This window comes from Cyprinus carpio, chromosome B5 (assembly GCF_018340385.1).
Source record: "Cyprinus carpio isolate SPL01 chromosome B5, ASM1834038v1, whole genome shotgun sequence".
Classification (NCBI taxonomy): domain Eukaryota; kingdom Metazoa; phylum Chordata; class Actinopteri; order Cypriniformes; family Cyprinidae; genus Cyprinus; species Cyprinus carpio.
In genome coordinates this window covers 10,652,754-10,666,914 of record NC_056601.1, presented here as the reverse complement: position 1 = coordinate 10,666,914, position 14,161 = coordinate 10,652,754, and the positions used below count along the sequence as shown (strand labels likewise).

The window sequence follows — 14,161 nt, the reverse complement described above, 5'->3', positions numbered from 1 at the left end:
TTACTCGTATCAAGATATTAGATTTTGGTCATATCGCCCACCACTACCCACATTACTTTTATGCTTGTACACCTCATGAATAGCTAATTTTTCCCAAAATATAAAATTTATTTATATAAATACAAAAAATCTAATAGGAAAAAGTTTCCCAAGTCTGATTATTTATCGTTCTCTGTCTCTTTAGATCTCCTTTCCAGGACAACGCCTCTACATGTGGCCATACATATGGGGTTCCCCCACCTCAGTCACTTCCTCCTTCTGGAGTCTGAAGGTCAGGGGATGGTTCCCATAGTCGACAAGGAAGGCCACAGTCCTCTCACGCTGGCTCAGAAGCACGGAGACCCGACGCTCATCAGTGCTCTAACAGAGTGAGTCACTCCATCCAGCCTGACACAATACACTATAATTAGATTACATGTGAAAAAGTAGAAAAAGTCGCCTCAGTCATTGATCCAGTGTACAGTAGGGGCTGAGTTTCATGTGTCTTATGACTGTGTTGTGATCAGTCCCTCGAGTTGCAGTGCGTGGAGGCCAGTGTGGATGTGTCAGATATGGACAGACGGCTCTCACCAGCTTCGTATCTGCCCTGTTACCGAATCTAGTAGTCTGACTGTGAAAAACAGCACACATATAGATGCACAGCACAGCATCCAGCTGTACAGAGAGAAGAGCAGAGAGCCAGATGCACTTGCAAGGGTGAGTCTGCATTGAACACAAATTTCAAGGAAACTGTTTCTTTGTTTCCTGTCTTTTGTAGAGCTATCAAAAGAATGTGGAAATGGTTACTGTTTGCAAAAGGAAGGACTGAGAAAAAACAAAAACAGAGGATCAAATGACTATTTTTACTTGAATGTAGTGGTTATTTATAGCAATAAAGACATAAGACAATAACTACTAAGATGAGGCTAAACAGTCTGGTTTCAAGTTTTTGATTTTCACTGTTAGATATTGCTTAATCTCTGCCTAAAAAGCGGTGTATAAGGAACAGAAAACTTTTTTTGACTAGCTTTTCTGATTATTTTCTGCTTTTTGCTCATATAAAGTTTTACCAGTTAAAATGAAACTATATTTTTTATGCCGGAACGTAATTACAGAACGTAATTGAAAAAACTGATGACTGTTTTTAGACCGCTTTCAAATACAAATTTCAAACGCTCCCCCAATTTGCTGGTGATTCAGATCAAAGGTTCATGGTTCAGCTGGTTAGCATAGACTTGCTAGCGTCTGCTGGTCAATGCTGTAAATACATCATCTGGACCCCAAAATCATCTCTCTATCTCTCTCTATACAGTTATTCAAAAGAATTCAAAATTATCTGTGTATTCTAAGTAAATATATAGCTAGTATTCATTAAATTATGGATTAAATATTTGATGTGCTTACCATATGTTATGGAAGAGAATGTTTTTTAACACTCCAGGTGAAACGATCCCCAGTTTGAAATATACCTCTCAGCTGTCCACCCCCCTCTTCATTTTTCATCATAAACCTCTAAGAGCAGGTTACAGGAGAATGATGTGTGAAACAGAGTTTTATGAGTCTATAAATGACTAAAGTCATAACTTTGGAAACTTTTATTGCAGTTTACAGTATCGTTTACAGGTATTGCTTTGAGCAGCAGACTGGTATTTCTCATATAACAACTGCTGGCAGACAGAACAAGATCACTAGAGAGATTACAAGTGCTGTAACTCATGTACCTGTGATGGTTCTTTAAACTGAAAATAACTAATTAAAATTAAAAAAAAAAATAAAAAAAAGACTGTAATAGTATGATCATGTTAATTCAATTTTAAAATAACCATCAACAATTCAAAAAATAGATCAAAAATACAGTAAAAAAGTAATATTGTGAAAAAATATTTTTTAACAATCCTTACAATTTTCTATTTTAATGTATTTTAAAATGTAATTTATTCCTTTCACTTTTGATTTAGTGCTTCCTTGCTGAATAAAAGCATTAATTTCTTTAAAAAATCTGATTAATTACAGCCATTATGTGAATAATTTACAAACCAAAAAGGTTCATCAGGAATCCAATTCATTCCAAACAGTTATTCCACGGATGTCAAATACAAATGTGATTCTGACCTGACAGTTTAACATGTTACAGGTGGGACGACTGAGTGAGCCGTCAGAAGAGAGCATACACAGATCTGATGTATGTGACACAGGTAAGCCAGAGCTCATTTCTATGCACTTTAGCCCAATACACAGACTAAAATGTCTTTTAATGTTTTTTTACCCTTGTTAGCAATAATAAACTCAATCTGAACTATTAAACAAAATATTTCAGCAGCAGTCTGGGATTTCACCTGATATTTGTGGCTTTTTGGAAATTAGATGTAAGCCGTGTGGTGAGAATTCACACTCCACATGATCAGTTCTGGCCATAATGTTCATATTATTATTTTTCACTTTATTTTAGTCCTCCTGTCATGGGTTTTATTTTTATGACCAGTTTCTATATTTTGCTCTCGCCAAGGTCTTATCACGTTTCATCCTGCTGATGTGATAAATTTTCTTCTCTTCTGGCTCTCACTTAACCTCAATCCTCCTTCTGTTATTCCACTTTCTCTTTTTCTGTTTGCCTTTTGTTCCTTTCCCTCTTCTTGACCCCAGCTCTCCCCACACCCGACTCTCTCTGTCTCTCTCTCTCTCTCTCTCTCTCTCTCTGTGTCTGTCACTGTGAGTTAGGTCTGGCAGGGTTGTTAGAGTACATTGGGTGAATTTGGCTCAGTCAGGAGGACATTGTGGTAGAATGTGGGATGAGGAGTACACATACACTAATACACACACATACACAGAGCAGTCTTTGTGAGAGACCTCCGGCTGGTTTCCCAAACATGTCCAGTATGAGGAGACACATTCCTCCTGGGTGGGCAGAGAGACAGAGACACTATATGTTTGGGAGGGGTAAGAGAGGACACAATGAGAGAAAAATCTGCCTATAGTTTGACAGATCAAGAAGGAACGGCGTGATGTAAATGCTGTAAAGAGACACAGAGAGATTGCCAGCTTGTTGTGTTGACAGCAGGAGCCTCAGCAGGTTTAGCCTCTGTGACCCTGTGCAGACACTTCCTGTCACTGCTCACCATAGTGATAGGTGTCTCGGTTTTCCAGCAGAAAGCCTTGTTTGTGCTCAAGTTGGCAATTGTGTACAAGTGGAAATAAATTTTTGTGTTGTATTTGTTGTTTGTGCTCCTCAGATTTGAACAGCCAATTGAGAATCGAGGATGAAGCCCTGGTGGATAGTGTGAGTGGAGTTATTTTTGTGTGTGAGTGTGTCTCAGTCAATTCCTGGAATCAGAAACACAATAATGGATCACTTAGTCTTCTTGAGACCTGGCATGTGTATGTTTTTTCTGTTTGCTAATGGACAGATGTTTATACCCGTGTTCTTATTTTGGTCTGTTTTCGTTCTTGAAAATGGCTGAATTGTGGTGTGTGAGTGTTTTTCTCGTCCTGTTTGTCAGGTCTTTGAAGAACAGCTTGTTCTCTGTCTGGATGAAGAGGACGAAGATCTAAACACATTTAACTCAGGTATACATGCATACGTCCAAGGAATAGTTTTATTTTTCCACAAAAATATTATGCACCACAACTGTTTTAAACACTGATAATAATGTTTGAACAGCAAATCAGCATATTAGAATGATTTCTGAAAGTTCATGTGACCCTGAAGACTGGAGTAATGATGCTGAAAATTCAGTTTTGCCTTCACAGAAATAAATTACATTTTAAAATATATTAAAATAAAGATCAGTTATTTTAAATTATAGAATTTCACTATATTGCTGTTTTTACTGTATTTTTTAACAAACCAATGCAGCCTTTCAAAAACAGTAATAAAAAAAATCTTACAAGTAGTGTAGTTGTAATGTTAGTCAGTGGAGTTTGAATTGACTATTTTTAATGTGTTTTTCTTTTTTAATAATCAATATTTCTTTGTAGTGCCATCTTGAAATCTTTTTCATGGAACTTGTTGCAATGCCTTATGGTTCATTAGAATTAGAATCTGACCAATGCAAAAGAACTGATTATAGCAGGCGGCATAATTAAGTTGCTTAATGTGTCTTTAAGGAGCTCACTGGGTTTTAAAAAGACAAATATACTAATAATATACTAATAAAGCAAATATACTGTAAATGTAATGCTGCAATCAACACTTTTTTTCATTTATACATTGCACTTTAATCATAACAATCGTAATAGATCTAATAACCACTACTGCAAAGTATTACTTCTATGGAAGGAAATCGAATGCATACCTGTGGAATCGTTCATCGCAGGTGTTCAACAAGATCTTCAACGCAGACAAACAGTAGCATTTGCAGGTTTGGTTTCAATTGAGTGTAGATGAACAAATCATTCAAACAGATTCATGAACCAATTCAGACCATTTTGCCTACATGTTTGATCAAGGCCTTGAACAGAATCATCTCAAAATAGGCATTTATTCGCGAATGGGGCATGGCCCAGGAAAAAAAAAGAAACTGCGCTTTCTTAACATGTATTGCATTAAAATGAAGTAATGAGACGACCATCACCAGAGTAGTGAAGTTAAAGTAAATGGACCCACTTTTATATTTACTCTTTACTCAAAAACATTTACTCATGTAAATGTAATGGAGTAAATGTACTTTGTTACTACCCACCTCTGTCTGTGAAGTTCTTATATGTAAACATCAACAGGGAAATTTGATGTTGACTGCTGTTGCTTTGTGTTGCAAGCATTAGAGGGGCTTATTGAATATGGAAAATCATGAATTTTCTTATTGGGCTGATGTTAACTTCATTTACTTCAGTGCAGTTGCATCCGTGTTTCACTTTAATTTAAAAGGATTCTTTTTGGTTAGAGCAAAATCGTGTTCATTCAAAACAGACATCTTGTGTTTTTAAACATACTCTCAGTGTATTAAAAGTACAATTGCAAAGTAGCGGACACTGGCAACTGAACATTACCATCTAAATGAAATTGTGCAGACCTTCTGTTTAGTTTTCATTGAATAGTTTCATGTTTTTGCTCAAAGGGAAAAAGTGCCTTATGGATTGCAGGCGCTGCTATTGCTCTTAAGGATCTGCTGTCCTTGGTTCAAAAACTACAATATATTTATTAAATCAATTTTATTTATTTGAGTTTTTTTTTTGGAGGAAGATAGGGAGATTTGTAGTTCAGCAAAGGAGGACTCAAGGTGGAACTCTTTTCTTTTGCAATGGCTTTGGCCCCTTTAACCCAACCACCCTTTCACACAGACATGCATATTCACAGTTTCAACTGTAAAGTGGAGGCAAGAATGTTAACAAGCTTAGATTTTTGAACTTGCACAAAAGGTGACATTTAAGATGATGCTTTAAAATTTAGCCCATCCCACAAAACGTGTTCCTCATCCTAATACAGATGCTTTTACCGATTTCTCCCAGTTACCTTGTTCTTGAAGCAAAATGATTCCCAAACAGAAAAACCAACAAAAGTCTTTTATTTCACAGGTTAGGATTTTTTAAATGGTACCATGAGTGCGCTGCAACTCAATAATTAAACAGGTCTATGTTTAGTACGTTATTGGGGTCTTTGGACAGATTTGGATTTTGTTTTGTTAAACCTAGAAAAAAAGACGACTTTAGGTATTAATTGAGAGTAATATCATGATTTTTTTTTACATTTTGTTTTTTAAAGAAAGAAGACATATGAAATTATTATGCATGAGGGTTGTCAGTTTAAATGAATTAAATTAAATTTTTTTCTTTTTTTTTGCCCATAACTTTTGAAACGTAGTAGTACTTGCCCATGATAATGATTATAAAAATATATTTTTTATGTTTATGACTATATTTAGACATTTATTCATTCATACTCACATTCTCATTGTTTGAGCTATACTGAACTATCATTCCCTTATTTCTCATTTTAAAACACAAACTCAGTCTCTCACACACAGACGGTTAGCCACTAACAACTCTGGAGGGAGGAGAGAGCTGGGGTTGGAGCCCAGATTTCATGAGAGACTGAAACAGTCACAGTCCACAGAAAAGAGCAGGCCGACTGGAAGCAAACCTTTTGGAGGTCTCTATTTAAACTGAATGGACAATTCTGCTGTCAAAGAAATGAAGGAATAAGAACACATACAAAAGGATAAGAAAAAAGGAACTTAATCTGATATTTTTTGTGTGCTCACCTACACCTATCAGGGGAATTGTTTTCATAAGGAGGATTTTCTAAGCAGCTGCACCCAGAAATATATAATTATTGAGTTGCAGCACACTAAAAAATCCTAAACTGTGAAATAAAAGACTTTTGTTGGTTTTTGAGACCTTTGGTGAACTGAATGAGTCTGCTGTTTGGATTACTGGAGCACATGTTCCCGCTGAAGGATGGACACATACACACACTGAGTGTTTCTCTAGCAGAGACTGAATGTCCACCACATGCAGAGAGTAATCCATCTCATCTCAGACACACACACACACACACCTGGCTGTAATGCTGCTTTTTAAAAGTTCCTGGCTGGTGGTGACTTGGCTTTTTAGATGTAATGTATGTTTCTGCATTTTAGCGGGTTTGATTTTGTGAATTGAGTCTGTGTCAGATTTGGTTTTTGCTGTTGATTTTAAGTAGGGTATTTTTTATATATAGTTGGATTTTGTAGGATTGGCTTTATGTAATTTGAAGTTGGTTTGGTGTCAATTTGTTATTTTGTTGCAGATCACAGTTTAATTTCAATGTTATGTTAATATAAATTAATATTTTACTATATACGATTACAATAATATTACTGCTATTTTTTTATTTATCATTACCTATCAGCTCAGCAAGACTAGTTTAGATTTTTCAGTAATGTCATGTTTTAAATAGAGATAATACTGCAGGACAGATTTCCTAGCAAAAAATGTCAGATGGAAAATTCTGACATGCACCCAGAATTGAGTCTTTGATTTGTACAGCGGTTTATAAATTTTAGATAATGTTCTAGATTATGTTGTGGGCCACCACTCTGGGATTGGTTTGGGATTGTTATTAAAATTAATGAATGTGTGTTGCAAATCAGTTTGGCCCACCCTTTTACAGTTTTTGAGGCAATACATGACTCATTCCTGCCTGTGAGACGTTGTATTACAAATTAGATTGCTTTGCATCATGAATTTATGAAAACATAAGTATGGTAATTTGTTCCACAGTGAAATTGCAGTTTGTTGTATTATTTGTTTATAAAGAGTAAGAGATAGTGTGTGTCCTTTTGCATCCCAGGACCTCTTGGGGTTTTATTAGCGTGTATGGTTAATGATTCCTAAACCTTGGCTGACCTTTCAGATTCCTACAGACACCTTCATTTGAAAATCCCTCAGTCGTGCTCTCTCCCAGGTCCAGTTTGAGTTCTGACTCTGCCTGCAACAAAGAAGTGGGAGTATAGAGTGTCGAGACTGAGCCCACCTTCTCCGATACACTCGCAAACACTCGCAGACTCATCTCCTCAATGCTTATCTGAGGAATCTGCATTTTTTAGAAAGGTGTTCTCAAACTCCTTCCTAACTCCTTGGTGATTTTACTGTTATGTGGTTCACAAAACGGAGCAGTTGAGGAAAATTAAAAACATGGACTCTGACTCAGACTCTCCATTTAACTACTCATGGCCATCCTTCCCAAGGATGAGAATCCGGAGACGGACCTCAAAAGCAGGTAACTAGAGATAGTCTGTACGAATGATGCATGCAACAAAGACACACAAATACAACGCATGAAGAAATCACACATACACATCCTAAAATTCTTTGTCTCACACGAGTTTGTGTGTTTTTGTCCATTGTTTCTGGTCTGTGGTGCAGGGCAGCTTTACAGGCTTAATTCAGCAATGAGTCAGAGCTCAAATAGCTGGTTCTGGTTCTGTATAATGGGACTTTCATGCCAGGCTTGCAGTGAGATGCTTTTGATAGGACATTACAGTGGTTATTCTGCTGGTGTTGGTTTTTCAAATCTCACCTCAAAAATTTGTATGGTCATCCTGACCGAAAATGCTGTAGTCAGAGGAAGGATAAAAGAAAGCTGCCTGTTGCAGGTCAATTTAAGTGAGTTATCATGAATCATTTGAAAGCGAAACTGCATTATCCAGTTATTGTGTTAGTATTACAGATGTTTTAGATCTGCTTTTGAGTTGATGGGAATTCAGAACAAATGAGCCCTGTTTGAGTTTCCTGCAGATGTGTGATTCACCAAGTATCTGAATGAATAAAGTGTGTGTGTGTGTGTGTGTGTGTGTGTGTGTGTGTGTGTGTGTGTGTGTGTGTGTGTGTGTGTGTGTGTGTGTGAAGTTGACGTCAGTATCTGGTTTTTCCGTTATTGTTGGAAGGCCTTCACATGCATCCTTCATTACGGGGTGCCCCGGCAAGTTATCAGAATCTCACTTTCACTTAAACATACACATCATCTTTACCGAGTTACACACAACTGATTATGTGCCAACATATACAGATCTTTTCCTTGAAAATGTAATGTTGGTGTGGTGGAAGTTTTTGTCATGTGAATGGATAGGTACATGTGTAAGTTTGCGTTTCTGCACAGAGCTGTAAAGGTCGTTACAAGTGTGTGTGAGAAAGGCTGAATGTCTGTTTCTTCTATTTTCTTTACACAGTGCACCACTGTGACTGCATTGGGACCACAAATTTTGTGTGTGTGTGCCCAGAAGATAATTTATTATTCAACGGTTTCTTCTTCATATTTTAGGATGTATTAATGGAGTTCTCTGTTATTTAAGTTAGTAGCAGATTTGCTTAAATAATTGCTCACTTGGATTTATTTCTCATTTCTAAGTTGCTTTTAAACTATGAAAGTGAAAGGATAAGTGTCTGTTAAAAGTGTCTGCTGTGAGAAACATATAGAGAAATACACTGTATTATACCATTCAAAATGATACCATTCATTTGGGGTTGGTAAGATTTAGCTTTTTCTTTTTTCAAAAGTGGTCTTATGCTCATCAAGGCTGCATTTGTTTTAATTAAAAATACAGTTGAAACTGTTATATTGTGAAATATTAATAAAATATAAAATCACTGTTTTCTATTTTAGAACTTAACTTTCAGCATCAATACTCCAGTCTTCAGTGTCACATTATACTTCAGAAGTCATTCTAATATGCTGATTTTGTGCTCATTAAACATTTCTAGAAAATTCAAATGAACAGCCTTTATTTGAAATATAAATCTTTTATAATGTTATACATTTCTTTACTCTCACTTCTCATAAATGTGATGTATCCTTGCTGAATAGGAACAGCAGATGAAATTTAGCTTTGTTTGTAGCTAATTTTAAGGTGGTTTTTGACTGTCCATTGTCCCTGTTAAATAACAAATAAATAAAAATAATGAAAGTATTTATTTATAAAAAAATATATATATATATATAATATATTTGTTGGATCTCACTGGAATATAAATGCAGAGTAATATATAGAGTTAACTGTGCAAAAGGAAAGCAAAAGCCTTCCTGAAAATGAACAGCCATAAAGAGACCATGCTGTTGTGCTATTTTCTGTTTTACTGGTTTCTTCTGCCATCTTGGCATTCAGAGATTATCAAAACACTTGTGCACACACATGCACACAAAAGTTTCCAAGCGGAACAAAGGCAGCAGCCTGTAAAGTGGCAGCTGATATTTACATTATTGTTTTCATTAGCTAACTTTTAAATATCACTGACACTGCATTTCACCCAGTTGTATTGACACAGACATCAATTTGACAGCGTGTTTTGTTTTGACAGAGAAGCTGTGTTCCTCTCCTGGCTCCTGCACTCCAATTCACCTTCATTCCTCAGACGCTGCTGCCGTCAGACTCGCAGCCATGCTCACAGGCTCCGCTAAGGTCAGACGCCACGCATATCGCTGCTCCTACAAATCAGCTCACTCAGTATGCCAGATCTGCAGACACTCAGCTGTAACGTTTTTCATCCAAATCCCATCTCCTCCCTTCATTTACTGCCTTTATCCTGTGATTGATCTCTGTGAAAGTCTTAGGGAAAGTCTTTATTTGATTTTGGAACGTTGTAGCCTGAATCTTAAACCACAACTCTGCTGCTGCCACAAAAGCCTTTAGTTTGACATTATTAAAGACATGCCGCTATGTTTTATGAGACGTCAGGCTTTGTGTGCAAATTCTTAGAACCCTGTGGCAAAAGAACCATTTTAATTGAGTCTGACTATGTTAAAGGGATAGTTCACCCAAAAATGAAAATTACCATCATTTACTTGCCCTCATGTAATGTTTTGGACCCCATTGACTTTCACTGTATGGACAAAAATGGTTAAAAAAAAATTCAAAGAAAGTAAGTAATACATGCCATGAGGGTGAAAAAAATATATTTTTTTGTGTGAACTAACCCTGTTAAATCTCTGTTACTTCTTGTTACTTAATACTTCTTCCACTTATATATTTGTATATGTATATGTACAAATATTGCACATGTACAGATATTTCTTTGTGTTCTCTTCTGATGTAGGACAGTGACCTCAATATGAAGTACGCTGTTTCAGGTGTCACAGAGGACAGCTCTGGGACAGATAGTGGTGTGTGGCGAATGTCAGATACGGGGGTCTTGTCACCAGGGACTGTAGATATGCCTCCAGCTGTTAAAGATGATGAAGGGCAGAGAGGACGGCAACATGCTTCTCATTCTTTCTCTCCCACCTCCCCTGCGGGACTGATGCTGGATAGACTCATGCGTGCCACACGACCTGCTGAATTGACATATAACAGCTCAAGCTCACCTACAGAGTCATGTGACCTAAGGTAAGCATGCTGACATTGATGTTTTGTTGTGAGAGTCAGTTCATTTTGACACTGTACAGTTCATATACTACCGTTTGAGGCTGGTAAGATTTTTTTTAAATGTTTTTGAAAAAAGTATTATTTTGCTTACCAAGGGTGCATGTATTTGATCTTAAATACAGAAGAAAGCATTACTCTTCAAAATATATTTAATTTGCTTAATTTTCAGCAGCCATTACTCCAGTCTTCAATGTCACATGATCCTTCAGAAACATTTTGTTATTATTAGCAATATAGAAAACAGTTCAAAAGTTAAATGCATTCTTGCTGAAAAAAAAAACATAAATAAATAATTAAACCTTACCAACCCCAAACTTTTGAATAGTAGTTTATGTCCTCGGTTTATACTTGAAGTAGCCACATCAGGCACATGCCAACATGGATAGGTTGCATGACATGAAAAAATAATTCATTCATTAAATGCAGTTTCACTCACATGTATAATAAACATGGTTTCTTTGTGTTGACCATATTTGTTTTTGCACAATGAATTCTTGGCTGCCGAGAGCATGGACCCATCAGTCTGATGAATTTCACTGTTTGGAAAATATTTTAAGGACATTTTGTTTACTTGGGTACAATAACAAATTTCTATTGTATTGGGCACCACTTTCTTTCTGAAGCAAAAACTTCTGCAGTAGAAGAACTGTGAAACCAGACATGCAAACAAAAAACAAACCCAGGGCAAACTGACAAGTTACCTGGCCCCTTTTGCTGGATACATTTGCCTTGTAAAGCAGGAATGCAGTTGTTATGCATAAGCCCAGAATCAATTAGAAAAATGTTTCCATGATTTAGAAACATTTGCCTTTTTGTGGGATTTCAGCATAGTTGGAGGAGCGTTTGTGGCACACACAAAATGTATGAAATATTTACAAAGCGTAAGTGCTGCTCGTCTTACTCATAGTGGTTGTTGAGAATTTTTAGAAGTCCAATCCTCTCTCTAAGCCCGAGTCTGGTGGCCTTGGAAATGGACAGCGAAGAGGATGATGATGATGACATTTTAATGAAGAAGCCCCTCCCCCAGCCACAGCCTGAGCTCAAAAACAGCCCAGATCATCGGATTATGTTTAAGCCCGCCCCTGATCTTACCTGCACACGTTCTCACTCCGCCTCCTCTGCCTGTAACCCCACCCCTGCAAAGGTACCGCACTTATTTTCCCTTTTCTCAATAGTGAGGCAAACTGCACAAATACAGATATCTGACAACAGATACTACACGTGATCATCATTACTACATCACACTGTGAGATGGAAACTGAGTGAAAATGTAAATTATTTCTTTTTTTCAGGATATTGAGCAGGGCATCCGTCTTCGTTCATATTCCTACACCTCTCCCAAAATCAGCCTGCTGCCTCCACGATTCAGTAGGGATGCCCACCCTCCACCTACCGACCTCAACCAGGGTCAGATCCTTTTACCTTTTACCATCCACCTCTCACTTTACTTGCCTTATGTCCCAAATGATGTATGCTTTTGCCAAGGTTAGTGTTTAGTGTTACAGGGACAAATGACAGGAAGTCAAGTCAAATATGAAAAAAAAAAAACAATCAGGATGCTTGGGTAGATTATCATAATTCTACATACAGGTTATAATAAAACTAGATAATCACAGGGCATGAACGAAAGTCCAGTTAGTCTGAGATCACATATCAAGTTTCTGAAAACATCTGTTTTTTTTTTTCTCTCATTGCTGAGAGTGACTGAGCATAGTCATAACATCTCTTATATTTCCTGTCTAGTCTGTTTTAAGCATGATGATCTTTTCAGGGATGACAGTATTTGTTACTCACTGAAAACTGAATATTTTCTTCTGGTTTTGTTTTTTTTATAGCAAGATCAGAACATTTATTTATATATGACCTGTTTGATACTGTGAATGTAAGCAGTGCATATTTATGTTAGCCCCTACTGGTTAAAGCATTCACAGTGCATTGTGCAGTAAATCAGAACCCAGAGCATTTGTGGTTTATTGTTGTAGGGTTTGTTTTCTGTTCTGTGTAAATTAAATTCCATTTGGATGCAAATCAAGTAAATATTATATTTAATGATGATTGTAAGTTCACATACACTCCCAATAATGATTTATAAGTATCTTAAATATAATATCTAATGTGGCAACCCAGATTTTTTCTTTTTCTTTTTAGAGCCGCAGTGGAAAAGCAGAACACAGTGCTGTTATAGTCACGATTCTGCCTTGATTGTGCACTGCTTACATATGCAGTGTGAAACAGGCCTACTTTCTTACCGTTCCATGGATAAAGCTAAAATTTACAGTATTTAGCTCATGATCTCCTTTTTATCAGTTGTTTTATCTCCTGAAAAAGGGTGTAACTACAAAATATAGCTTGTTTGTAATCCCCTCGGATGATCTACAGTACATTCATTAACATCCAGTGAGTCGAGTATCTCCTAATAATTGCCAGTTTCTGTGGCAGTTAATGGTGCTAATACTGAATGTCATTTGGCAGCACAATCAAGCATGTTCTGTTCCATTCATCCAAGGCTGTTTAGTAGATTATTAATGTTTACAGGAAAATTCTGAAGATATTCTTTTCTAGTTCTAATGTCTGTAAAATAATTTATGGACACCAGCATAATAACTGAACATAATAGCCTTTACACTTGATCATGGGTGACACATTACACTTGATTACTAACAAAACTGTAGTGAACAGACACACACTACTAACAAATATCCTCAAAACCAAGTAGCTAGTTAATATAGACAGGTTTTTTGGGCATCATCCCTGCTGGAGACACCAATTCAAGATTGTAATTGTGTTTTTTAGACATGGTAGCGGGACTAAACCGCTCTGAAGCTTGTAAACCGTCATGGATCAGCAATCCATCTTCTACATCATCTGACCAGCTTCATATGGTCAAGCTGGTTCATTGCGGCTGGTAGTCCAGCCAATGATGAACTCAGAACAGCAAAAGACCAGCTATGACCAGCTAACCACCTACCATGTTCCAAAACACAGCTGCACGCTTAAGTTGGATTTTCTAGCAGGGACAGGCATGTTAGAATTTTTGGTTTTGAGACACAGCCAAAATGTGCTGCTGCCTGATGATCCAGACATCATTATTAGAGGATCCAATCGTCAAATCACCTATTTTTGGCTCTTTCTGCTATAACATTTCATCGTTTATACAAATCCTTCCATTCAAAAGCAGCACAGTATGTTTGTGTAGAGTAGTGCCGGGCTGTAGTGAGTGTCATGTCCGCTGTGTCCTGTAGATGGCGCCCTCTCCAGCAGCAGTGGCAGCAGGTCTCTACTACAGGCACTGTCTCTGTCTAAATCTCTGTCTCTGCTCAACCCTGTTAGTAAGTACGGCCACGCCT

The 14,161-nt window shown here is 37.1% G+C and overlaps 1 protein-coding gene across 7 annotated transcripts in view; it reads left to right on the top strand.

The window, feature by feature from the left end:
• The window catches only part of arhgef28a (Rho guanine nucleotide exchange factor (GEF) 28a), a 58,924-nt gene that overhangs the window by 23,165 nt on the left and 21,598 nt on the right, over window positions 1-14,161 (top strand). For 4 of the 7 annotated variants that reach the window (XM_042724260.1, XM_042724254.1, XM_042724256.1 and 1 more), the window contains 10 exons: window positions 185-368; window positions 507-696; window positions 2,114-2,174; window positions 3,210-3,256; window positions 3,477-3,543; window positions 9,751-9,851; window positions 10,486-10,775; window positions 11,742-11,958; window positions 12,107-12,221; window positions 14,057-14,143. In XM_042724260.1, the coding sequence (XP_042580194.1) occupies window positions 185-368; window positions 507-696; window positions 2,114-2,174; window positions 3,210-3,256; window positions 3,477-3,543; window positions 9,751-9,851; window positions 10,486-10,775; window positions 11,742-11,958; window positions 12,107-12,221; window positions 14,057-14,143 (1,359 nt within the window). The remainder of the gene's footprint in view (window positions 1-184; window positions 369-506; window positions 697-2,113; window positions 2,175-3,209; window positions 3,257-3,476; window positions 3,544-9,750; window positions 9,852-10,485; window positions 10,776-11,741; window positions 11,959-12,106; window positions 12,222-14,056; window positions 14,144-14,161) is intronic. The other 3 variants (XM_042724257.1, XM_042724259.1, XM_042724255.1) reach the window with 2 other exon arrangements.